Raw genomic sequence first — 24,754 nt, 5'->3', positions numbered from 1 at the left:
AATAGCATCATCTCTCCTTTATAAATGGGGAAACTGAGGCACAGAGCCATTTGCCCCAGGACACAGAGCGGGTCAGTAGCAGAGCTGGGACTAGAACCCTGGTCTCCAGGGTCCCACTCCAGTGCCCTCACTGCTAGAGCATGCTGGGTAATTTAAGAATTTCGGGGAGCAGAGTTAGGGTCCGTTCTGAGCGTGCCCGGCTGGGGCCTGATTTCCAGATGGGCTCAGCACCATCTGCTCCCATCCTGACACAGCCAGATTTGTGTGCAGAACCCTGGGCAATATCTCTGCCTACCCGGGTGCTGCGCTCGGTTGGAAATCTGACCCATAACCTCAGCCCCCTGGTCCCAAGCACTGGTAAGAAAGGAGCTGGGTAATTTCAAATGGAGAGGAGGACACAGGTTCCCTCTCACTCTCTGATGTCTCATTCTAGTGCCTGTGTGCCAACAGACAGGGGCCCAGACTGCAGCAGCCTCTCTCCACCAGTTCAAATCCTCCCTAGGGGTCAGCCAAAGAGAATGCCGAAGCCTCGCCCTCAGGGACATTTCTCCACTTCGCCACCCTGTTCAAACAGGACTGTGTCGGCCTGGAAGGGATCAAGGGCTGCACGCCAGGACTGAGGGGCACTGGCACTGCAGGCTGGCAGAGCTGGGTGTGGGAAGCCCGGGGCTGGGGTAGCAGGGGGCTGCGGGTCGGGAGTGAGGGGCAGCGGCAGAGCTGGGTGTGGGGAGCCCGGGGCTGGGGTAGCAGGGGGCTGCGGGTCGGGAGTGAGGGGCAGCGGCAGAGCTGGGTGTGGGGAGCCCGGGGCTGGGGTAGCAGGGGGCTGCGGGTCGGGAGTGAGGGGCAGTGACAGAGCTGGGTGTGGGAAGCCCGGGGCTGGGGTAACAGGGGGCTGCGGGTCGGGAGTGAGGGGCAGCGGCAGAGCTGGGTGTGGGAAGCCCGGGGCTGGGGTAACAGGGGGCTGCGGTTCGGGAGTGAGGGGCAGCGGCAGAGCTGGGTGTGGGGAGCCCGGGGCTGGGGTAGCAGGGGGCTGCGGGTCGGGAGTGAGGGGCAGCGGCAGAGCTGGGTGTGGGGATCCCGGGGCTGGGGTAGCAGGGGGCTGCGGGTCAGGAGTGAGGGGCAGCGGCAGAGCTGGGTGTGGGGAGCCCGGGGCTGGGATAGCAGGGGGCTGCGGGTCGGGAGTGAGGGGCAGTGACAGAGCTGGGTGTGGGGAGCCCGGGGCTGGGGTAGCAGGGGGCTGCGGGTCGGGATTGAGGGGCACTGGCAGAGCTGGGTGTGGGGAGCCCGGGGCTGGGGTAACAGGGGGCTGCGGTTCGGGAGTGAGGGGCAGCGGCAGAGCTGGGTGTGGGGAGCCCGGGGCTGGGGTAGCAGGGGGCTGCGGGTCGGGAGTGAGGGGCACTGGCAGAGCTGGGTGTGGGGAGCCCGGGGCTGGGGTAGCAGGGGGCTGCGGGTCGGGAGTGAGGGGCAGCGGCAGAGCTGGGTGTGGGGAGCCCGGGGCTGGGGTAGCAGGGGGCTGCGGTTCGGGAGTGAGGGGCAGCGGCAGAGCTGGGTGTGGGGAGCCCGGGGCTGGGGTAGCAGGGGGCTGCGGGTCGGGAGTGAGGGGCAGCGGCAGAGCTGGGTGTGGGGAGCCCGGGGCTGGGATAGCAGGGGGCTGCGGGTCGGGAGTGAGGGGCACTGGCAGAACTGGGTGTGGGGATCCCGGGGCTGGGGTAGCAGGGGGCTGCGGGTCGGGATTGAGGGGCAGCGGCAGAGCTGGGTGTGGGGAGCCCGGGGCTGGGGTAGCAGGGGGCTATGGGTCGGGAGTGAGGGGCAGTGACAGAGCTGGGTGTGGGAAGCCCGGGGCTGGGGTAACAGGGGGCTGCGGGTTGGGAGTGAGGGGCAGCGGCAGAGCTGGGTGTGGGGAGCCCGGGGCTGGGGTAACAGGGGGCTATGGGTCGGGAGTGAGGGGCAGCGGCAGAGCTGGGTGTGGGGAGCCCGGGGCTGGGGTAGCAGGGGGCTGCGGGTCGGGAGTGAGGGGCACTGGCAGAACTGGGTGTGGGGATCCCGGGGCTGGGGTAGCAGGGGGCTGCGGGTCGGGATTGAGGGGCAGCGGCAGAGCTGGGTGTGGGGAGCCCGGGGCTGGGGTAGCAGGGGGCTATGGGTCGGGAGTGAGGGGCAGTGACAGAGCTGGGTGTGGGAAGCCCGGGGCTGGGGTAACAGGGGGCTGCGGGTTGGGAGTGAGGGGCAGCGGCAGAGCTGGGTGTGGGGAGCCCGGGGCTGGGGTAACAGGGGGCTATGGGTCAGGAGTGAGGGGCAGCGGCAGAGCTGGGTGTGGGGAGCCCGGGGCTGGGGTAGCAGGTCAGCGCTGTGTGCAGTGAGTTTTGCCCAGTGTCTGGCTCCAGCCAAGGAGGACAGTGTCATTGTTATCAGCACCGCTACATTTCAAAGAACGGGGCCTAAGAATGTCATCAGACGCTCATGCCCTGCCGGGGGCCCCTGGAAAGGTGCAGTGCTGCCTCGAACTATGCAGTGGGGGGACAAGGGGGGGTGGGGAAACCTTCCATAGACCCAGCCGCCCCCCTCCGCCTTTGGTGCTGAATTCCCCGCACTCCATGTGTCTCAGCCTTTCCAGCCATGCTGGGCCGCTCGCAGGGATGGAAAAGCAGGAGGAGAGTGAGTCAGAAGGACGTGCTGGGGACGAGTGCTCAGGGGACGGGGGAGGCCACTGGGACATTCTCTCCTGCACACGTGCAGCCCTGCTGACTGGCATGTGTCCGGAGGGCAGTGCCCTGTAGCCAGACTTGGGCTCTCCCTCCCCAAGGCTCTTGATCTTCCCCTCCCAGCACCCTTCCTGCAGAGCATCTCCTGGCTTCTCAGGACCTACCCCGGTCCCCTCTGACCCGCCAGGCCCAGACACCCAGGGCATCTGACAGAGGGGGGCGGGGCACAGCAGCCGAGCACAGTCACCCCAACACACCGTGACGGAGGGAGAGGAGCAGGCTGCCCACCCGACTCTTACCGTGTCCCATTTCGCCCGTGCCCTCTCTTCCTCGAACCTGGCGAACTCCCGCCGGTCGTGGACGGTGATCAGGAGCTTCCAGATGAACAGGGCGGCCAGGCCGATGAGCAGGATGGCTCCTGCCACCACGAGCAGAACCATCAGGACGTCTGGCCCCTTGGGACAGTCTGGCAAGGGAAGGAGGGAATTAGTGCTCGGCCATTGCCTGCTTAACCCAGCGCATATCCTACAGCTCCTCCACGCAGCTAAGCAACAGAAGAACGCCTTCGGCCAGCAGCAGTAGCAGGTCTCTTATCCTGTGCTACTAGAGGGCCACATCGCTCGCCCACGCACAGGGCCAGAGCCTCCTGCACTGAAGCACATGAGCATCCCCACTGCGTTATTCTTGGGCCGACAGGTGAGGTTTTCAAAGGGGCCTGAGCACCCAAATCCCCCTGCAATGCACCCTCGCTCCCTTTGGCTCCTTTGAACGCCCCAGCCAACGTGTCGGCAGGGCCAGGGGCAGGGCTCTCTATGCTAGGGTCTACCAGGGCGGAGGGGGGAGAGGAGGACACCGCCTTCAAAGGGCAGATATTCCCAGTCAAGTGTCGTATGCTGGCTTCACATCACGCAGCTAGAAATGCAAGGAACGCGGCATGTGGCAGCGGGGACAGACCTGCAGGTCCCTGAGCCTCCCTGCCCCGACTGTAACGGGGATCCGTGCCCTGGCTCCCGGGGTGCTGGGAGGGCGACTGTGATACAGACTGGGAGGTGCCCTGATGCTCTCAGAACAGGGGCCAGGTCGTACATCGGGCTGGGACCTCCCCTGTCCTCAAGCCAGCTGGTCCCCTCTCGTTAACCTGCTTTCCTCCACACATCTGATGGGCAAATCCAGGGCTCCGGGGCTGGGAGCAGAGTAGCTGGCCTCTAGCACCCACTGACGGGCCGCAGTTCTTGCGGCTTTGCTCGTGTTTCGATCTGTCTGAAGCTCCCTCCTCCGCACCCCTCCCCTGCGCTGAGCTGGCTGGCTATGTGCCCTGTGGCATCTGCTAACACCGCTGGGCGTGTCCGTGTCTGACGGAGGAGGGGACACACCCTCTCCCCAGGCTCTGACGCAGCACGCAACCCAAACAAACCTGAGCCACCCTTGCCCTCCTGTCTGCCGGGCCCAGCCCAGCCCTCGGCAGCCTGACTGTAATTACAGCTGGCGGCTGCTTTTCAAGGCCTTCGGGGAAAAGCTTGGGGTTGCTGGTGGCCCCCTACAATGGGATGCGCCAGGGCAGTGGCTGCCTCCTGCTTGCGGATCTGCGTGGGACCTGGTGTTATACCCCTTCTGTACAGGGGACATGCCTCTGTCCATGCCCAGGCTGGGGCCGAAAGAGCCCTGAGGCTCCCCCAGATTACACTGCAGTGCAGAGGGGTCACTGCAAAGCTAGGGAGCCCCAGGCGTTCTCTGGACAGGGCGAGGTCTCTACTGAGCTCGGCTCCCCTACGTGCGCCAATAGTACTGAGCTGTGGAGACAAGGCAGGGCCGTGCAGAGGGGATGTCTGGTCTCTGCAGCCCACGCTGGCTGCAGGGACGTGCTGAGCAAAGCACAGGGAGACGGAGACGGAAGTCTCTGTGCTGAATGGCGTGAAACAACAAGGAACAATCTAGTCAGGTTCTCACTCAGACCTCTCAGACGGCCAGGCCCCGCGTCCGAGCCGCACCAGCCAGGACAGGCAAACGGCGGCTTTAAATCCTGCTCCCTGGTGTACATTCGGGCAGCCCCCGCGGCTAGTCTAACATGCAGAGGCTCAGCCTGTCTGCTCCCCCAGTGCAGGGTGCTCCGGCCTGCTCCTACCATGCCGTTCTCTTGGCCTAAGGCCGGTCAGCCAGGTATCCCCCAGGGGCTAGTCGCCCTGGCAGAGAGAGGCCGCAGCAGACCCCAAGGGGGACCAAAGCCTGAGAGGTGCCGAGGCTTTCCACCCGCCCCGGACATCTGGGGAAGCTGCCGGACCTGAACTCATTACACGGGGCCAGTCTGTATGAATAGGGCCTGGAGGAGGAAATGGATCGTGTCCACAGAGGTTCTTTGTTCTGTTCCTCATGTTTCGGTTGCATTTTCTGAACGCAAGGGGATGGGTCTCGCTCTCCCGGCAGCGTGAAAGCTTACAACTGTGTGACGGAGACCAGAGTCCACCTGGGCTCCAGCTACTTTGGCCCAAAGCCGCTCCTGAGCCGGGGCTGCCAAACACGAGGCAGAATCGTTTCAGTTCATCATATTCAGCCTCAGAAAACAGCCAGGGAAGCATCCGAGAACAGAAGGGCCTGTAGCCCCAGGGCAAGGAAAGGCTATTTGCCATCCACGGGGCAGATGCTGGCATGCAATGTGGGCTAATTGGTTGGTGCTAGTCCCTGAGATTTCCCAACAACGCCCAGCAGCATTAGGACTCTGAGTACGCTCATAGTTAGCATTGGGAAACAACATGTTCTGGCACTTCCCTCGGAGGGGTATAAACACAGACACACACCCCCTCTGTTAGGCACTACTGTCATATAAATAAGACTAGAACCAAGCTGTCCTGACCCCCTGGCTCTTGCTTTATTCATTAGAATGCCTGTTGCCTTTAGAAATTAAATCCACATCACCCAGCCATGGGGAGACTTCCTGTGCAGCCCCCATGTGTGCTGGACCCCACCTCCCTGGAGAACCCGTTGGGGCCGATCGCCGGTTTGTTGGTGGCATCCTGAATTCAGATCTTGGCCAGTGGGCTGGATCTGGGCCTGTCTCCAACTCTGTCATGAGCCAGGGACCTGTGTCTCCTGGCCAAGGGTGAAGGGGGGGTGTCTCAGAAGTGGATTAGGATAAAAGGCAGATGCAGGACAGAGAATTAACCAAAAGGGGGAGAGGGCAGCAGGCGGGGAGAGGAGCCCCCAGAAGAGCTGGACAACCAACGGAGCAGCCACCGGGGCACCGGATGCCAACTCCTCCCCAATTCCTGGGTGAATTCCCACTGGCTGCACTGGGTGCTTCTCTAGAGACAGTGAATGTCAGGGGGATGGGTTCAAGGAAGAAAGGGGAGCATGAAACCTACACCCCAGCAGCTCAGGTCCTGTCCCTGCAGTGTGCCATAAACCTCCCACCACCATATGGAATAGGCCTGGGCTGAAATTCACACCCTGCCTATTATCCTTGGCCAAGCTGCTGTCTACTCCTAGGGCATGTCCAGCCTGTGATCACAGGGCATGAAAGCAGCTTGGGTCCGGAGCTGTACAAACCCGCCCAGCACCCAGGGCTCTGCAGCTGGCGCAGCTTCACTGCTAGCGGGATTCAAACTCGGTCAGCTCAGGCTGCAGTCCCGCCCTGTGATCACAGGCTAGACACCCCCCACGGAGAGGAAGCAGCTGTCCAGGCTGGACAGAGCCAAGGGCAGCTGACCTGCCCTGCAGAGATCCCATCCAGAAGCTGGGCTCCTCAGGGACGCCTGGCTGCGTATCTCCGCTCCCAGTGGCAGGAGCAGGGCCAGTCCGGGGGCTAACCCTCCTGGGCTATCGCTCGCTCCCTGTCTCACCTGGCTCCTCGACATAAAGGATGGATTTCCCGCTGGAGTCCTCATAATACTGGAACCGCACCACACAGTCGTTCTCATCCTTGTATGTGCAGTTCACCGCGTCTTTACCAGTGTCACCTGCGGGGGGCGAAGGAGAGGCCGTCAGCCCAAACCGTGCGCCCCGGGTGGGGTTAACAGATGCTGCCCAGCTGGACAGACAGTGAAGCTGAGGCCAGGCCTGCGAGTTCCCCCGGAGGCTTTGTCTAAACGAGGAAGAAAGTCAAGCCTATGTTGGGCCAGGGCCCAGGCTAAAACAGGAGCTGAACCCTGCCTTGAGATCCCCAAGCCGCACCTCAGCACTGGAGTTATTTCCGAGAGCCCCGGACCCGCTGCTCAGAGCGACCGCTGCTGCATGGGCACCAGGATCCCGGCACTGGCTGGGTGTGTCCAAGCAAGGTGTGAAATCCCAAGGGGCACCCACCATGTCCTGATGCTGCTCTTACGGATGGCAGGGCCCACCTCCCACAGAGCTCAACGGGAGTGGGATGGGGCCCCAGCTCTGTATTCGCTTTCCTGGCCAGCGCCCAGGGAAAGGAGGCTGGGGCTGGGCACGCTGGGAGGGGAGGAGGCGGGGATGATGCTCAGCGGGCAGGGTGCTGAGCTCTGGCTGCATTAGGCAGGTGGCCGAGTGGAGGTCAGGTGCGTCGAACGTTCGCTAGCGTGCCCAGTTCAGCTCACCTGCCTGCAGGCTTACCAACCAGCTGGCATGCATTTGTACCTCACTGTGCGGGGCGTCTCTATACAGCCCCAGTGAGTCCCCCCAGGAACGAGCAGCCTTTAGCGTCTCGTCTTGCAGGCCCTGCAGCGGGTGGCCTCTGCCTGGGGCATCGGTTTGGATTCTGGCTCCGGTTTCCTGGCTCTGACTCAAAGGGAAAGCTCTGGCTCCCAGAGATCTTGTTGCCAGCTTCCAGCAGTTTATATCTGCTGTTCATTTCTCTGCTGTATGTTGCCTCCCTCCCCGGCACTCGCGGTGACAAACGCTGATGATCCACTGCCCTGCCAGGCATCCAAGACTCCGGCTGACAGCCCAGCTCCTCCCTTGCTCACCAAGTTCCTGCACTTCCTGGATCTCGTCCCGGCAGGTGCGGCTGCAGGTTTGCTGCTCTGTCAGGGTCCCCCTCTCAAACTTCTTACACTCCACGCACTCCCTGAGGAGGAGGAGAAAAGTGACAAAGGACAGGAACATCAGCGGATGCTACAGTCAGCTCCAGGGCTCCCCGGGAAGCCTTTGGGTTTGGGGCTCAAAAATCAGACTCACAGCTGGGGGCTCCCGCAGGATCCCTGAAGCAGCTCTGCCAAATGGAGAAGGGGAGGGGAGAAGGGTCCCCCCCATCTGCTTCACATTGTTCCCCTATCCTATGTCCCTGCTTCCCAGCACCTCCATTCCCAGTGGGGATCCCCTGTGCTCCCCGATGGGGCCTGGCCCCTGACATGGCCACTGGTCTTGACCCTGCCTCCTGCCAAGCCCCTGAGTGCATGGGAGGCTTCCCGCAGGGATCCCAGGGAGGGGGACCCTGATTCTGACTCTCCCACAGAGGAGCGACCCTTTGCCCTGCATCCACCCTGATTTCACGCTGGAAGATTAGCTGCCTTTTGGCATCAGGGTCTCACAAACCTGCCTCCTCCCCGCCCCAGACTGCAGTCACAGCATCCCACAAAGTCTAGAGCTCAGCCTTCTTCTGGGGCAGACGCTTCCCATTGCGGTGCCACCGGGACCCATGCACTGAGCCCACGCCAGCTCCACCTGCTGAGATCCCTGCAGCCCGGAGCCCAAGCGAGCACCACCAGGTGTGGGTGTAATGAGCTTGTCTGAGTTGGGTGCCGCCTCGGGCCCTGCCCTGCCTGTCAGCAGCAGTGTTCCCCAGGCCAGGTCTAACCCCCTGGAATTACAGCAGCGCACTCTGGCCCCCAGCCCCACTCACTTCTTGATGGTGCAAGCATCAGGACAGGTGGGGCACTTCTCGCAGGTGTCCCCGTAGGAGCCGGCCTGGGTGCACTCGCATTTCCCGCACTGGCAGAGGCCGTGCCCGCTGCACACCAGACCGTTGCCGGACATGCAGGTGTCGGTGCGGGTGGTGCAGTTGCAGTAGTCCCCCATCCAGTCCGAGTCGCACAGGCAGTCCCCACAGCTGCACTGCCCGTGGCCTGCGGGCGAACGCAAGGGCGTCAGGAGTGACTGCAGGCCCCCCACCTAGGTTTCCCCCCCAGCAGCTTTGCCACCTTATCCTGGCCTGCAGCACCCCATGCTAGTCCTGACTTGGGCAGCCACACCTGTTGACGTCCCCTAACGTTGCGATGCATCTGTTAGCCTGGCCCTTTGTAAAACAAACCACCCCACTGGGATCTGAACTCTGCAGCTCATTGCAAAGCTGCTTGGGACTCTGCCCCAGTCCGGTTCCCCTGGGATGGCGAGAGGCAGCGGTCAGGGAGCACTGAGTTTGGGCCACGGGGGTTTTCTCTGTCAGTTTGGAATGAGCCTAGAAAGCGAAAGAGACACTTGGTTGGAAATCTTGACTCTTGCTCATTTCCTCCCCTGACCCCTAAGTCCTAGGGCCTCTCCTTGGGTAGGGCTGCTCCGGAAAAGACCCAGGTTCTCTGAACTGGGACTCATGCTGCAAAACGGAGACCCAGGTTCAAATCCTCTCCAAGCCTGGGGCTGTGTGGCTCATGGGGTTTGGTTCTGGCCCCAAAGATCCCAGCAAACCTAGCTGGAGTGCTGGATCCACAGCAAAGCCAACACAAGCCCCCCCGGCCCCGGCCCTCATTGGAACCCTGGGAAATTCTGCTGGTCGCTGCGGTTGGGAGCAGGACCGCAGCCCCTCAGTTAGGCTTTCCTTGGGAAAACTGTCCAGGGCTGCAGTTTCTGCTCAGCCCCGGGTGCAGGTCGCTGCTGGACAGACTGAATGTGTCACTTTTTAGATAATGGGAAACTAGGGATGAGTCAGGAAAACTGGCCAGAAAGGTGTCAGGAGAGCTACGTGCAGGGAGCCCCAGGCTGGAAGAGCAGTGGGTCCTGTGGGTCAGGAAGGAGGGAGGACGGTTAAGCTGCGGGGGTGCAGACGTAGCCCGACAGGTGCCTGGGAGCAGGCACAAGGCATCCGGGAGAAGGACGTCGGTATAAACTTTCCTCTCGCCCCCATTTTAATTTCACAACAAGCACCAAGAGAGTGGGGAAGGTGGAGCAGTGTGAGATACGGACCAGCCCCACCCATGAGCCTTTCAGCTGATCTCATTAACTTCTCGGCCCCTACTAGAGTGACTCCAGATTGACTCCAGATTCACAGCAGTGTGACTAAGAGCAGGCCCTCCATAGGCTGCCCCCCCGCCCACTATGGGGCTTTTACACTGCTACCCTCTCCCCCGGAATGACAGACCCCTGTCTGGGTGATAAACCGCCCACTCACCTCCTTCCTCCCCATGGCTTGTTTGTTTGTTGGGTGTCATCAATTTGTCATCGTCCTGATAACCAGCTTGGCCCCCTGTCTCTGATAACCAGCTTGGCCCCCTGTCTCAGGCCAAACATCCGGAGCCATTGCATTGCATAACAAGCAGGGAAGAGTGTGACGAACTGGCTCAGAGTGAATACAGTGGGGGGGGGCGGGGAGCCAGTCCTTCCAGCTGAGCACACTTATTGCTGTGAGTCACCGGGACACTCTCCCATTGCCCTGGAAGATCTGGAGGGCTCACTAGGGAAAAAACAGGCCTGCCCCTCCCACCTGCATTGCAATAACTGCGGATAAGGAGGCCCGGAAGGGAGGGGGGGGGTTAGGCAATGCTGTGGTCAGAGCAGAAAGCAACAGAGGTGCTGGGTGTGCTAGGGACAGGAGCCCAGTGGGGAATCCACCTCGGGGGGCTCAGTTCAGCAAGGGGGGTGGGCAAACACTGGGTTGGGAAGGGGCAGAGCCAGCTCTCCTGAGGCACTGTCTCCCCCACGCAGGGTGGTTCAGACACAGACCAGCCCCCAGGGACCTTATGGGAACCCCCAAGGTCTGCGCCCTAGGGCCCGGTGCCTGGGAAGGGGTAAAGCCTCTTGGGGGATCTGGGGATTTCCCTGAGTGCTGCTGGGTCAAGTGGCTGCCCCCTCTCCTGCCCCCTGGGCCCCCTGGGGATGTCATGGGTTTGAACCTGCTGGTGGAATGGGCCAAGGCTCCTCTCGGCTGGGTGTGGTCGGGGGCTCTTTCTGGAGTGAGCTGTGTGTGCATCTCCCAGCGTTTAGGGAGCCTGGGCAGGGGCTCGCTGGCCCCCTTTCAGGACATGCTGTTCTGAGTCAGGCTGTCTGCCTACTCCCTCTGTGAACTCTGCTCAGCTTTGCTTGGCTGCTTCCGTGAGAAGCTCCAAGGGAAATAAACAGATGTGGTGTTAACCCAGCTGGCTCAAGAAGGGGGAGCAAGGCGACTGGGGCCAGCCTGCCCTGCTGCAAGGGGTCTCCTCAGGCCTGCCATCCTCCTGCCATCTGCTCAGGTTAAGCCACTGAAATGCAGCCACCTCTGGGGTGGGACCTGGCAGCTGCTACACAGCACTGTACAACAATAGACATCCTGCATCCAACTGCACCTGGAATTTTAGGTAGTCCGTGTAGAATGACACAAGCTGGAGTACAATCAGAGTGAACCCCCCTTTTCCTTAGGGGAGCTGCCGTCGGATCTTGGATGACTCCCGGCATCTTAGACCCAGCACCGGCTCGGTGCTAAAACGGATGGGGAGAGCACAGCCGAGGGAACTCCCCACCCCTCCGAGCTCCCCTCAGCAGGCCAGGGCCAGAGGGCTGGTGCTGGGGTGGCGCCACTCACCCGAGCACATCTCGCCCTTGAAGCGGACGCAGGAGAAGTCGTCGCACTCGCAGTACTTGCCGGTCACCTTGCCGAAGTCGCTGGTGTGGCAGACGCACTGGCCGCAGAGGCACTCGCCCCGCTGGCTGCACAGGGGCTGCCCCGCGCCGGGGCTGCAGTTGTCCTGCTGCGCGGGGCTGTACTCCTCCTCGGAGCACTCGCAGCGGGAGCCCAGCCGGCCCTGGTAGCAGCGGCAGACGCCGCACTCGAAGGTGCCGTTGCCCTGGTTGCAGGCGGGGCTGTCGGGCTCGGCGTGCTGCTGGCAGGCACAGTCGCAGTCGAAGTTCACCACCACCGTCAGGCTGTCCTTGAAGCCCACGGGCTTGATAGTGAAGGATTTCTGCCGCTGCTGGGGGCAGCCCCGCACCTTGGCCTCGATGCTGAAGCTCACCTGGGGAGGGAAGCGCCGGGGTTCGATTGAGGCAGGGCTGCTCCAAGCACAGCAGGGGCCACCTGGCTGCAAGGCCTGAGACCCAGAGCCGCCAGTCCCTTCCAGGCATGTTTGACCCGACGCTGCCTGGTGACATGGGGCAGCACAGGCTGGCAGCGAGCCATTCGGAGAGAACCACAGGCTCAGTGTAGCATCCCCTTTTGTATTCGTCCCAGCAGAGCCCTGCCATGGAAGATATTACAAGCCTGTGACCTTCTTCCGCAGGGGCAGAGGCTGGGGAACGCGTCCAGGGCTGGGGCGTGGGATGATCCCAGAGTGCTGGGCCGGCTCCTGACAAAGCCCTGACTTGGATGATTTAGTTGGGGATTGGTCCTGCTTTGAGCAGGGGGTTGGACTAGATACCCCCTGAGGTCCCTTCCAACCCTGATCTTCTATGACTCTATGATCTCCCTCCCAGCAGGCTGCCAGCTGGCAAGACTCACCGTGTCTCCTATCTTGAGTCCCACGCAGGACTTGAGTCCCTGAATGACCTCGTCGTTGAGGCAGGTGGCGTTGAAGGAGAGGGACAGCTCCTCAGGCAGGTCTCGCACCTCCAGCTCTACCTTGGAGCGGATTTTCTGGAGGGAGGGAGAAACAGCGCACGCCCCGGATTTAGGAAAGGGCATCGAGAGGAGGCAGCTGAGCCCAGGGAGTGGGGAGCTCTCCCCAGTACCCAGCGCAGTTAGATGCAGGCCTGTGGAGACGCAGAGAGGGCCAGCCGGCTCCATCTCTCAGGAGTCACCAAGAAGCTGTCACATGGTGACAACTTTTCTCAGCTACCGCCCTGGGCTGGATCGGAACCGGTGACCTGCTAGGGAGAGAGGGAGGCTCTCCTAGAGCAGCGAGCTCAGCGCATGTCCCCGGGGTGCACTTGGGGAAAGGCCTGCTAGCCAAAGGTCCTTCCTCTGCCGCCAAGACATCAACCAGAGGGCCGGCCTGTCTGCCAGGAGGAGGGGGAGAGACAGCTGCCAAGGGGAAGGGGACAAGGTGGGAAATGGAATGACCTCACTTCCTCTGTGCATCGCTAAGGCAGATGTTCACAGCTGGATCCGGGGAGCTCGGGGAGTGAGATGGGGTTGCCAAAGTGCAGGTGCCTCTTTAAGGGCTGAGATCCTGTGGAAGCACCCCCCATTTTGCTCTGCTTCTGACACGGGGCTCCTCCCAAGTGAGGAGACCCCAGTAGGAACCCCCCAAAACTGCTGCAGGCAGCGGCCCTGGGAGATGCCCTAGGCTGCCCTGGGTTTGCCAAGGCGCCGTGGGCCATGGAGTCCCCGCTGCTCACACTCACCCCATAGGACTCCAGAATGAGCTGCAGGACGTTGCTGGAGTCTCTGGACAGGGTCCCCACAGTGGTGCCGGGAATCAGCTCGCTGTAGTTCTGGCAAGAAAACACACAGTATCCCGGATGCGCTAGGGAAGGGCAAGAGGGCGATGCCCAGGGCGACCGTGGCATGCCAGGGCTTCAGTACCAAGGCCTGGCACAAAGCTCAGATCACTAGCTTTACAGAGCATCGCTGCTCTCCTGGGGCATCAAGACGGCAATTGCCATGTGGCTCAAAGCTGTGCACCGGGGCAGGGGTGGGTCAAACCTCGTGTTTGCAAACACAGACAGTGTGAGGCCATGGCCAGAGCTCTGGCCTGGGAGCCAGGAAAGCCGGGCTCTGTTCCCGGCTCAGCTGCTGCCTTGCTGGGTGACTGGCCAGGCCATAAAACCTGAGACCAGAGAGCTGAGGGTCACTAAAGGCCCGGGAAGGGTTGCGAAAGGGTTTCTAGCCACTTGGGAGCAGATTGTGGGCAGACGCAGTGTCTGCTTTCATCAGCCATGGGTGGCTCTAGGCAGCCTGGCCCTGGGGGCTGCCTGCAAATGTCCTAGAGGGTCGGCTTACAGCTCCAGCTGTCCTGTGGGGTGGCCCTGGGTGTGCTGAGCTCTTCAGGTGCTGGGGAGGGGAGGGAGCTGCCATTGGGGGCGGAGCTTCCTAGGCTGTGGGTGGGGCATCCAGGACGCCAGCACGGAGCAGTCACCTTGTAGAGGCCGACCACGGTCTCCGTCACGGCAAAGATCAAGTTGATGTTTTTCTGGGAGAGTTTCTCAGTCATCAGGCCCAGCGAGGGATAGTCCTGGAGGGAGAAACGAGTTGTCAGGCCTTGGGGGCTGGTCCTTCCGCAGGCGCATCAGCTGCTGAGACATCTAATCCCCCCCAGCCCCACCGCACAACATGTCTCACCAGGCCCTGCCGGCCCAGCTTGTACTTCCCTCTCTGCCCCGGAGGCCTGTGTGGAGGTGGGAGCTCTGTCTGCCCTCAGCAGCCTGCACCTCCTCTTTCTGCCGTCCCATGCGGGTAGGGATTTCCCAATCCCACAGGCTGTTCCCCCGGGACATGGCTGGGGGAGCCCTGCAATCAGCACACATCCTCCCTTTACTGTCTTACAGAGGTGCACACACATGGACCATGAACATCCACATGTGTACACACAACTACACACACACACTCCTGCATTTACACATAGCTATCTGCGTGCTCTCGTGCGCAAGCCCTCCCCCCCCCACCATCTTATTATTTTGTTTACCTGCCTGCCGAATTCCCCAGGAACTCCCGTCCCATACCCGTGTCCAGGTTTGCACGGAGGACCCAGGAAGGTTTCCCATATTCCATAGGGACCCACTTCCCTCCCCGCCACCCGCAGGCAGGGCCCTGCGTTTACCAGTGTAGTTGAGGCCGAGTAGAGATTATCCTTGCCAACGTGGCACTGCCCGTCATTGGGCTGGACGATCCCTGCCAGCCTCCCGTCCAGAGCGATGTGGGTCTTGGCGTCTGTCGTGAAGACCAGCAGGTGACTAGCATCATTCCTCCAGCCGATCTTCTCCTGCAGCAAAACACAGGAGCGGGTTCCCAGTCTTTTCTATACCTTAGCACAGCTGGACAACCACGGAGGCCATCGTTACTGTTCCTGCCTGAGCTCTGGTAGCTGGAGCTCTCAGGGGTGACCAACCCCATGGGCAAGCCAGCAAGGAAGTATGGGCTACTCCTAAATGTGGGATATGATTAGGAAGGATGCAAATTAATAAGGGGGACACCCTGATGCTTCAGGGCATGAGCAGCACTGACTGCCTTGGGGTCAGGAAGAATTTCCCCTGATGGGCAGGTTATTCCATGGTCCAAGCTGGGATTCCATGCCCCTTCCTCTGAAGCATCTGGCACCGGTCCCAGAGACTGTTCTGTTCTGAGCCAGCCTGCCAATTCCTATGTTCAGCGTTCAACCCCCTGCACCTCACACCTGCTCTTGATGCATGTCCCACTGGCCTCACCGCACTGCGAGATGCCCAACCTACAGCATCCCGCCTAGTGATCCTTCTCTGCCCCGGGCCAGAGTGCTTACGTCACAGACGGTCGCTTGGATGATGGCATCGAACCCCCCTTCGGGTGCGTCGCGGTTCCGTGAGACACTCTGCTTGCGCACCTCCTCGTTGAAGCGGGTCACCTCGTCCGTGAGCGTCAGGACGTGTTTGTAGCCGAACATGGGCAGGCAAGTTTGGTGGATCCTGCGGGGAAGCAACCATGGAGAGGAGTACTGTAGCTCCCCAACACAGGGGAAGGTCAAGAGCGTGGACAGCGCAGCGCCCTTGCTGCCTAGCACGCACAGCGTCTTGCAGTGTCCTTACTGGAATGGTGATTTTCAACCAATTCTGTATTCCCCCCTCCATTCCATACTGGGACGCTTCTCCCAGCTAGCTGGGACTGCTCCCCTTTAGCAATAGGGGAACAGCAGGGTGTTAGAGACCCCCCCGGGGACACAGAGCAATCGAGCAGGGCAGCTGGCACAAGGCTGTGGAGGAAACTCCTGCAGGATCTTGGGACCAAACCTAATTGCGCTGCGCTCTGAGTGGAAGGCGCGCTCTGCCTTTGTGAATATAAACACAGCACTTGTGATGTATTTAATTTACACAGAAAAATCCCCCTTGGTAGAGGAAAGGAGAAAGATCCAGTGACTGACAGATGCCAGTCACATGGCTTAATAACCTCTGGAAGATGCTCAGATACCACGGCGATGGACACGGATATAAGAACCTGAAGAGAAAAACAACAGCTGAGCTCGTCTGAGAATCAGGCCTCCTTTGTGGGTGGAGAGTGCTTGAAAAGCTGGGCCTGAATATTTTGGAAAATCTGGCACACACCATCTGCACGTTCGGCATCAACTCCCCATTGAGTGCATGCAGCTCCCTTCGGGGGATCTAAAACACCAGGATCGCCATGGTGTAACACAACGCCAGAGACATGGGCCCATCCCTGTAGGTTTTTAAACACCCATTGGCCGTAACATTTAAAAAATAAATAAATCACTGCAGGCTTCGTGACACTAAACCTTCATCTTCTTTTTAAATCTTCTGTCATTTAAAAAAGAAAATCAGACAAACCTCCCCGTCCCCCCTGCCATATATTTTTCCAGTAGGAAATTGGAGAAACAGTGAATTTCTTATACCTAAGTTACATAACTCTAATAAATAGTAATGACACTTTACTCTTTTTTAGCCAGGCTGGATCAGATCCAAAGTCTATCTAGCCCAGGATCCTTCCACAGTGGCCAGAGCCAAATGCTTCAGAGGAAGTGGTAAGAACTGTAAAGTAGCAGATGCGGGATAATCTCTTCCCTACATTAGGTGTCATCTTGGGCCGTAATATAGATTTGCTTCAGCCTTGAAGCACGAGATCTAATATCCCTTCCAAAATGTTGGTGGTTGTTAATTACAACAACTCTGGATCTTCTTGTTATCCATATGAATATCCAGTCCCTTGTTCAGTCTTGTTAGGTTCTTGGCCTCCACAACTTCCTGTGGCAGAGAGTTCCACAGTCTGTTAACACATAAGGTGAAAACATCCTTTTTCCTGTCTTAAATTTCTCCTCTTCTCATTTCGCTGACTGTCCCCTTGTTCTTGTGTTAATTATCTTGCGGTCTCTCTTACTTAGCGCCTCAGCTGCTGTCACTTCTTGAGTCAGCTCCTGTATGCTACTTAAGACGAAGCCAAGACCAGCATCTCCTCTTGTGGGCTGTAGAGCTAGCTTTTCCAAGAAGACATCATTGAAAAGTGTCCAAAACCTGCTATTTCAAACTTTATCCTGTTGTGCTGCTTGACCAGTAATAATAATAATTGACTCTTATCTAGTACTTTTCATCAGTAGAGCTCCAAGTATTTTACAAAGGAGTTCAGTATTATTACCACCTTTTTAGAGATGGGAAACTGAGGCACAGGGAGGGGAAGGCAGGGCCCAAAATAGAGTCCCGGTTTTCTGAGTGTCAGTGCAGTACTCCATCCACTAGGCCACACATCAACACTTCAATAACTCTCTGAGGTTGGCAATTTGGAAGAGTGGATAGAGCACTGGCTCGGGAGTCAGGACTCCTAGATTCTGTTCCTAGAGCTGTTAGTGACTCACTGTGTGGGTCTGCATAGTGCCCAGCACAAGAGAGCCCCATCTTGGCTGTGATCGCTAGACGTTTCTAGACGAAAACAATACGTCACAACAAATACTGTTCTATAAAACGGCAGCTTACTCCTGTAAGGGTGCTTGACAATCTATAGGTGAAAAATGACATTGAAGTGTTTTATCCTCCTCCTTTTGCAGACGGGGACATGAGGGCCAGAAAGATGTAACCTTTTGCCCATGGTCCCACAGCAAGGGAGCAGCAGAACCCAGGAGCTGAACTGTGTGTATGGCTGACTTTTCGGTTCAGTGGCAGAACCAAATAAAAAGAAAAAAGGGTTTCGGTGAACCAAAAATGCTGACAAAATTTCAGTTCAGCTTGAACGAAAAGTTTTGTTTGGTTTGTGTGTGTTTCTTTTTTAAAATAAAATTGAAATAAAATTCGAAACAAAAACCTTTAGATTTTTTCAGAATTCACCCCCCCGACTGAAATAACTTGCCGAATTTGCCACAAAGTCTTGAAGTATTTCAGTCAACCCCAATCTGTGTTTTCTGTTGATAAAATTTTTGCTCAAAAAGCTTCTCCCAGCACTTCCCAGGAGCCCTAGTTCCCTCTTTGCAACTATTAGACACAATGGGCCAGATCCTCAGCAGGCATGAATCAGCGAAGCTCCCTTGATTCACACCAGCTGAGGCTCTGCTGGAATGTCTCCCACTGACATTCTTGTGCCATAAAGCCAATTGGCTTTGTGCACCTATGACCTCAATGCCCATTTGAAGTCAATGCAAAGACTCCCATTGACTCCAGTGGGGGTTGGCTCAGGCCACCAGGGCTGCTGCTTCCTCTGGGCTGTGACTTACTCGTAGCACGGGTTGTCGATGGCTTCTTGCGGGGAGATGTACATGTACGGCGAGATGGGCTTGTCCACAAAGGCCCCGAAGCCGATCCGCAGGTTGCTGGTCAGCTTGCGCATCTCAGTGGCTAGCTTGGTGCCCAGGCTCTGGATGTTGTGGAGATCGTCCTTCATGGAATTGGACAGGTCCATTAGGTAGTAGATGTCTACTGGGTAGTCCTCCACCTGGCGCACTTGGACGGAGAAGTTCCGGGAGTCATCTGAAAGGGAACACGGCAGCGGGGTTAGGAGCAGGTGTAGGAGATCTCCCATGGATCCCAGTGGGATGGAAGGAGGTTGAACTGTCCAGGGTGTCGCAGCTCACAGACCCAGATGGAAGCTATGTGTTTGTCTCATTGGACAGGAGTCTTCTGCCCCATGGAGGGTCTCAGCCTGCTCTGGTGAGACAGACAAGGGTAAACACAAATGGGGGTAATACTGCAAAGGGCACAGTGCTTGGGATCAAACAGGAATGAATTCTGGGAAGTCCCATGGCCTGTGTTGTACAGGAAGCCAGACTAGATTATCGTAATCCCGTCTCATAATCTAAAATATATGCTGGTTTTATCCCATATGGGCAAAAGTGCAAGGAGCTTGCATGCATGGTCTAAGGCTCCCACATGGATATTGCAAGAGGGTCCTTAGCTAGGCATGATCCTTGCAATCGACCTCAAATAATCTGATCCTTGGGTGATAACATCTATTATGGGCATGAGCAGGGATTGAACTGGGGACGAAAAGCATGTGCCTCTCACTGCGGTGACAGTGACAGTTTCCGTCAGGCATGCGATTCTGAATCTGGATGCAAAATGCGTGTCCGCCATGCGGCGTGACTGGCGCTCACGGTGTGTGCAAAGTCATGCTGTTCGGAGGATGGCATTTGGTTCGGGGGCAGACAGAACCATCCCCTGGGCACAAATGGTTGTGGGGCATGCACTGCACGTGCAGATAGCATGCCGCTCGCTTCTCTTAGGACAGAGCCTCTAGGTCTGAGCTGTGACTCACTCAGATCCTCACTGCTCCAGATAAAGAGCATTAGCCGCTGAGTTATCCCAGGGGTACAGGCAGAATGCAGACGCAGCCTCTCTGACTCTGATGGAAATTTTGATGGGGAACTTTCCTCCCAGGAGGCATTCAGAAACCCCCAAGGTGAGAGAAAGAACAAACCACACACGACAGATGTTAGTCATGTCACTTAGCCCGTGACTGCGAAGCGCTCAGGTGACTATGGCGAGATACAAACCTGCATAGAATAGACGCAGCCTTTCCCCTTCCCGAGACCTAAACAGACCCTGACTGGACCCCTGCCAGCACTCAGTTCTTGATGGGCTCCTCCCAGCCGTTCAGAACCAGACTTCTGGGCGGTAAGTGAGCAGACGGGTTCATCTTTCCCCGCAAAAGGAGACGAGACACCGTGTGATGTTCTGATGATTTTCAGGCTGGCAGGGGCGGGTCCCACAGCTCTGTGCCAGGTTGCGGCACGAACTGCTTACCTACAGCAATGGCTCCTCAGCTCCGAACTCCTTCCCTATGGCGGCTAGCACTTGAGTTGAACCTTTCACCCTCAGCTCAGTGCCCCAGGCTGTAGGGAGCCCTCAGACTCTTCTCTTGCCAAAGAAATATTCCTTCTCTCCCACCCTCGTGCACTTCCTGGCTTGGTAAAAGACACCCAGAATGCATCACTTAGCGGCCCCATGGATGGGCTACCAAAGGACCATAAGGAGTTTCCCAAGCATCTTCTCCCTGAAGCGGTGGAATGGGAGGGGTGCCAGGACTTTAGGAAGTTGGGGGTTAATTATAACATGGATAAGAGTATTCACGTTCGGGGACTCAACTCTTTTCCAGATACTGGGCCCAAGTCACCTATGGCCTGTTCACCTGTCTCCTCCCTGCTGGGGTTGCCAATTTTGGTTGGATGTATTCCTGGAGGTTTCATCAAATGACATAATCATTAATTAAAGATTCATCTTTAATTCCTGGAGACTCCTGGACAATCCTGGAAGGTTGGCTACCATACTCCCTGCAGATTTTGGTGGAACAGGCGTAGCTTGCCAGCCCCCAAAGAAATAGGATAGGAGACTACTTGGCTGCCCAAAGAGGACTAGAAAAAGGAAGAGGGCGGCCAGGTTCACCTGATGGGAATGGGGATAAAAGGTGGCTGCCCCCCGCACTGGGAAGGTGGCTCGAGGGAGTCCCAGGGGCTGTTGCAGGGAGTAGATCCAATGCGGAGTCGCACGGTGAGAACGGAGGTTTCAAAATGCCCATGTGGATAAGATTCTTAGTCATGGCTCAGAATAGTTCCCAGGTACTCAGAACCCCAGGCCCCACAATAAGCAACACACAGGACCTCACGGACTTGGCTGCAGTCCAGGGTAAGCAAACCCAGGCCTCCAGAATAGCTTCTCATTAATAAGGGAGGGACCACAGGTACACAGGACATGGCCTGATGAGTCAGGAAACCTGGGCTGTCGTTCCAGTTCTTCCGCTGACCCTGTCGTGTGACCTTGGGCAAGCCCCTTCATGCCTGTTTCCTGGGCTGTCTCTGACGCTGCGTATTACGCGGTCTAGCATAAGGGGGCCCTGAGCTCAGCTGAGGTCTGTGTGGCATGCGAGTTGGTTTCGAAGGCATTTCACCAGGGCTGCAATTAGCATGCTGTATGTATGTTAGATACAGACCCCGTGCGTATGAAACACAAAACACAGCCCTACATTAGGCTGCTCTCCACCACATCAGGCGAGGGGTAACATCTTCTAAAGCACCCCGTTGAATTAGGAGCCTACCAACTTTCAGTTCAATTGACCTGGGCAAGTCACGTCCCTGCTTTATACCTCAGTTTCCCCTTCTGTTAAATGGGGATAATGATACTGACATCCTTTGTCAAGCGCTTTGAGATGAAAAGTGCCATGCAGGTGCTAGGCTTTATTATGATGATGTCAGTTAGACTTAAGCCCCCAAGCACATAAGTGGCTTTTGAAATTGGGACTTTGGCACCTAGGTCACTGAAGTGCTTTTGAAAATTGTATTCTGTAACTAGTCTGGCATCGAGTCACAGGTCCAGTCTCAAGGCCTTAACAGCTCACCTGGCCTACAGCATATCACCTGGCCTGCAGGGTTAATCCATTGATTAACATTGGGTTCCTGTAACAAAGACACCACCTTCCTGATTGTAAAGCTACACGATTGGATGTTGCTCTATGTATGTAACCTACACTGACTCGTGTGCTACTCTGTCCCTCTCTCGTGGTGGCTGGGCCATGTACAGAGGCTGATGAAGCTACTACCAGCCAAGAGACCTACTTCTGTTAGCCCAGACAGTAGAGGCTCATGGTTTGAGAGCCAGAGGTTTCAGGTTCAACCCCAACAGGGGTTTTTTTGGCTCCTACCTGGCCGCAGGTGCAGTTCAATTTTCTGAGGGCTCATTTGGGTGGTGACGGTCTGTCCAGAGCCGGTGTTACTGAGTGGCTTGTCCTCTAGGATTTCCATGCTGCTGACCGGGTACTCGATGAAATCCTGCGTGCAGCCATTTTGGAGGAGGTTCTTTTTCAGGTCGCAGCGAGGGGTTCCCTGCCCCAAGCCCTGTGGGCAAGAAGGCGGAGATAGAAGCAAAGTCCCAATGCGGCTGACTGCCAGGGATTGGGACTGGGATGCGGCTGACTGGGATTAGGCCAGAAATAGGGGCAGTGGATCAGGCGCTGTTGGGAGTGGGGCTGTGGCTCTGAAACTCCTTAGCACAGAGCCTGGGACAAACCCGGGCTGGATGGCCAGCAGGATGCAATATAGGGGCCTCTCCTCTCTGAGGACAGCAGGAGAAGAGGTGGGGAGCCAGTGACAGGATGGGAGCCGTAGCAATACATAGACCCAGAGGTAACCAATCCCCTAATCCAGCTCAGCACCCGTTCAGGCTCGAGTTTCAGAGGTAACCAATAGACCCAGAGGTAACCAATCCCCCACTCCAGCTCAGCACCCGTTCAGGAACGCATTGAAGTGGCTCGAGTTTCAGAGGTGCTCAGCCTGGGGCAGGGCCCTTAGTAAGCGTAACTATTGCCCTGGCCTCTGGCTGGCCCCACAGCCAACAACAGCGTGCTCCTTGTGGGGTGCAAAGGGAGCAGCTCCTTTAGCTCGGGTGGTAAAGGCCAGTGCTTTTGATGCAGAAGATTCCCAGGTTCAAGCCCTACAGGTGCCCATGGGGTATGCAGGTGTGGAAACCTCTGGCTCCCGTGGGCTTGGCACAATAGCCTTTAGCTGCTGGCAAAGGTTTCCTGAGTGAATTTGACTCTGCTTTGCCCCAGAGCAGACCCAATGTCCATCGAGCCCAGATCCTTTCTCTCTCAGTGGCCAACAACACCAGTTGCTTCTGAGGAAGAAACTCTGTGGGAGGCAGTTACGGGCGAACACACCCCTAGGGAAATTTGTTCCTGAACCCCAGTAATTAGAAGGCCTGGAGCAGGATGGTTTAAAACCCTTGTCACACCAGGGCTAAGATGGAAGGACCCAGGAGGGCTGCTGGCTCAGACCTTTCTCTGCAGACACTTTGCAAACAGCGGCTATGTTTGCTGGGAGAGGGGGAGATGCAGCCCAGGCACTGACAGAAGGTGGGGACTGCGCAGCCAAATGGGATTCTGACCTTTCCATGCCCTGACTTCCCGAGTCATGGGGGCAGCAGAGTGCAAAAGCCTGGAGCTCTGCCTACGGGAGGGTTTCCAAAGTTGCAGGGAAGTAACAGCCCCACTGCTAGAAATTCATCCCGAATAAGAAGCCAGCTGGTTGTGGGACAGCCTGTCACATTGACGAGGTTAATTCCTGGATGAGGAAACCACAGGCTTATCTACTCACTCCAGCCTCCTGCAGGCTGCAGTGCTGTGGAGGAACAGAGCACCAAAAAAGGAGTAAAAGAACCGAAAGAGCAAGAGCTGAAACAGCGAGAGCTGGAGGAGATGCTGTCGACCACCCCGCAGGGACCAGAAACTTAAATGGCAAAGTCACTGTGTATCTCCAGGCCCCGTGGGCATTTCTGAGAAACCTGCCTGGCCCTTTCCCCCGGGGCCAGTTTCTAATCTGCCTAGGGCTGGTGCTGCCAGCTTCCCCGACACGCTGTCTCTGGGGGGAGGTGGTTTCTCAGGTAGGCAAATATGTAATAATTGAACTCCTGCCCTCTGCTGTCCATGAACTGGCTAGAGACAAAGGCCAAGATTTTCAAATTCCACTGGCACCTAAACACCATCAGGGCTCTGTTGTGTTAGGGGTGGTACAACTCTAGAGCATGGGCTTGTCTACACATGGAAATTAATTCCGAATAAGGTGTGGGGGGGAGTGACTTTAAAGCAGATTAACTATCCCTGATTAACGCCAGGTATGGACGCTCTTATTCCAAATTCGCTTAGTCTGCTTCCTGGAGTTAATCCAGAGTAGCTATTCTGGAATAACTCCGCATTGAATAAAGCCTAAGAGCCAATCCCGGCCACAAAGAATTTATGGTCTAAACAGGCAAAGGCTGGGAGAGAGAGGAAGAGGCAAAGTGACTGGCACAAAGTAACACAGCAGGTCTGTGGAGAGCCAGGAATAAAACCCAGGTCTCCCAGGTCCCAGTGCAGCACCTCTACCCACTGGGCAGCGCTGCCCCTCTTTCACCCTCCCTTCTGAAAATCAGAGCCTCTTTGATCACCGTGATGCTTGCAGGAATCCCATTATTCCCTCGGCTTGTATATTACATAGAATCATAGACTATCAGGGTTGGAAGGGACCTCAGGAGGTCATCTAGTCCAACCCCCTGCTCAAAGCAGGACCGATCCCCAACTAAATCATCCCAGCCAGGGCTTTGTCAAGCCTGACCTTAAAAGCTTCTAAGGAAGGAGATTCCACCACCCCTCCCTACCTTCCCCCAGCCCTTTGCTTTGTCTAGTTGGACTGTTGGCTCTCTGGCTATATCAGACCAGGGCCCTTGCCTCAGCTGGGCCCTGGGGTGGTACCGTAATCCAAACCACAACATATGCAAACACAATGTCTGTTCCTGTATCCTGCCCTCCTACCTCCCTGTGGGTTTATTCCCCTGCTGTGCATTGTCTAAGCCCCAGATGGAGAACTCTCTGGGGCAGCCGCTTTTGTGTTATTTGTCTGGACTGTGCCTAGTCTTACTGAGACAGAGGTCAGTAACAGTCCTCACAGCATTATCCTAAAGCTACTGTGTGTGTCTCTCTCTGCTTCACAGTCATGCTTCTGCTAAGAATCTCCCCCAGCGTCCCTCTACCTGGCTTCCTGTTACACATTTAAAGGCATACGACATGGATCCCCCTAAATCCAAAGTCTCTAGTCCATCTGCATCTCCTGATTCCTCCTTTGCGCCAGTGTGTGGCTCCGCTGACGGCTGGGGCGTGATGCTTGGTTTAAACTGGTGTCACAGAGATCGGAATCTGGCCCTGTGTTTCTAGAACAGGCAGAACCAAAACTGGAGCTCTGGGACACCTCAGCACTGGAGGGTTTCGAATGCCGAATCCAAACCTTCCCGGAGCTGGAGGTGGTTAGAGTCAGCTCGTTACAAAGACAGATTCCAGCTGCGAAGTGGGATCTGAAAGGGCCCAGGAGAAGGGACTATCTTTTGTTTGGATCAAATGA

At 57.4% G+C, this 24,754-nt stretch overlaps 1 protein-coding gene across 1 annotated transcript in view; it reads right to left on the bottom strand.

Moving 5' to 3' along the window:
* ITGB3 (integrin subunit beta 3) overlaps nt 1-24,754 on the bottom strand; it is a 44,684-nt gene that overhangs the window by 2,234 nt on the left and 17,696 nt on the right. The window contains exons 3-14 of the mRNA XM_048830334.2: nt 21,529-21,721; nt 18,113-18,365; nt 15,209-15,371; nt 14,534-14,695; nt 13,853-13,948; nt 13,119-13,208; nt 12,274-12,408; nt 11,362-11,791; nt 8,494-8,716; nt 7,619-7,719; nt 6,533-6,649; nt 2,999-3,165 (exon numbers count right to left, since the gene is read on the bottom strand). Coding sequence (XP_048686291.2) covers nt 2,999-3,165; nt 6,533-6,649; nt 7,619-7,719; nt 8,494-8,716; nt 11,362-11,791; nt 12,274-12,408; nt 13,119-13,208; nt 13,853-13,948; nt 14,534-14,695; nt 15,209-15,371; nt 18,113-18,365; nt 21,529-21,721 — 2,130 coding nt within the window. The remainder of the gene's footprint in view (nt 1-2,998; nt 3,166-6,532; nt 6,650-7,618; nt 7,720-8,493; nt 8,717-11,361; nt 11,792-12,273; nt 12,409-13,118; nt 13,209-13,852; nt 13,949-14,533; nt 14,696-15,208; nt 15,372-18,112; nt 18,366-21,528; nt 21,722-24,754) is intronic.

Source organism: Caretta caretta, chromosome 27, assembly GCF_965140235.1.
Source record: "Caretta caretta isolate rCarCar2 chromosome 27, rCarCar1.hap1, whole genome shotgun sequence".
Lineage (NCBI taxonomy): Eukaryota > Metazoa > Chordata > Testudines > Cheloniidae > Caretta > Caretta caretta.
This window is presented reverse-complemented; position numbering and strand designations above follow the sequence as displayed.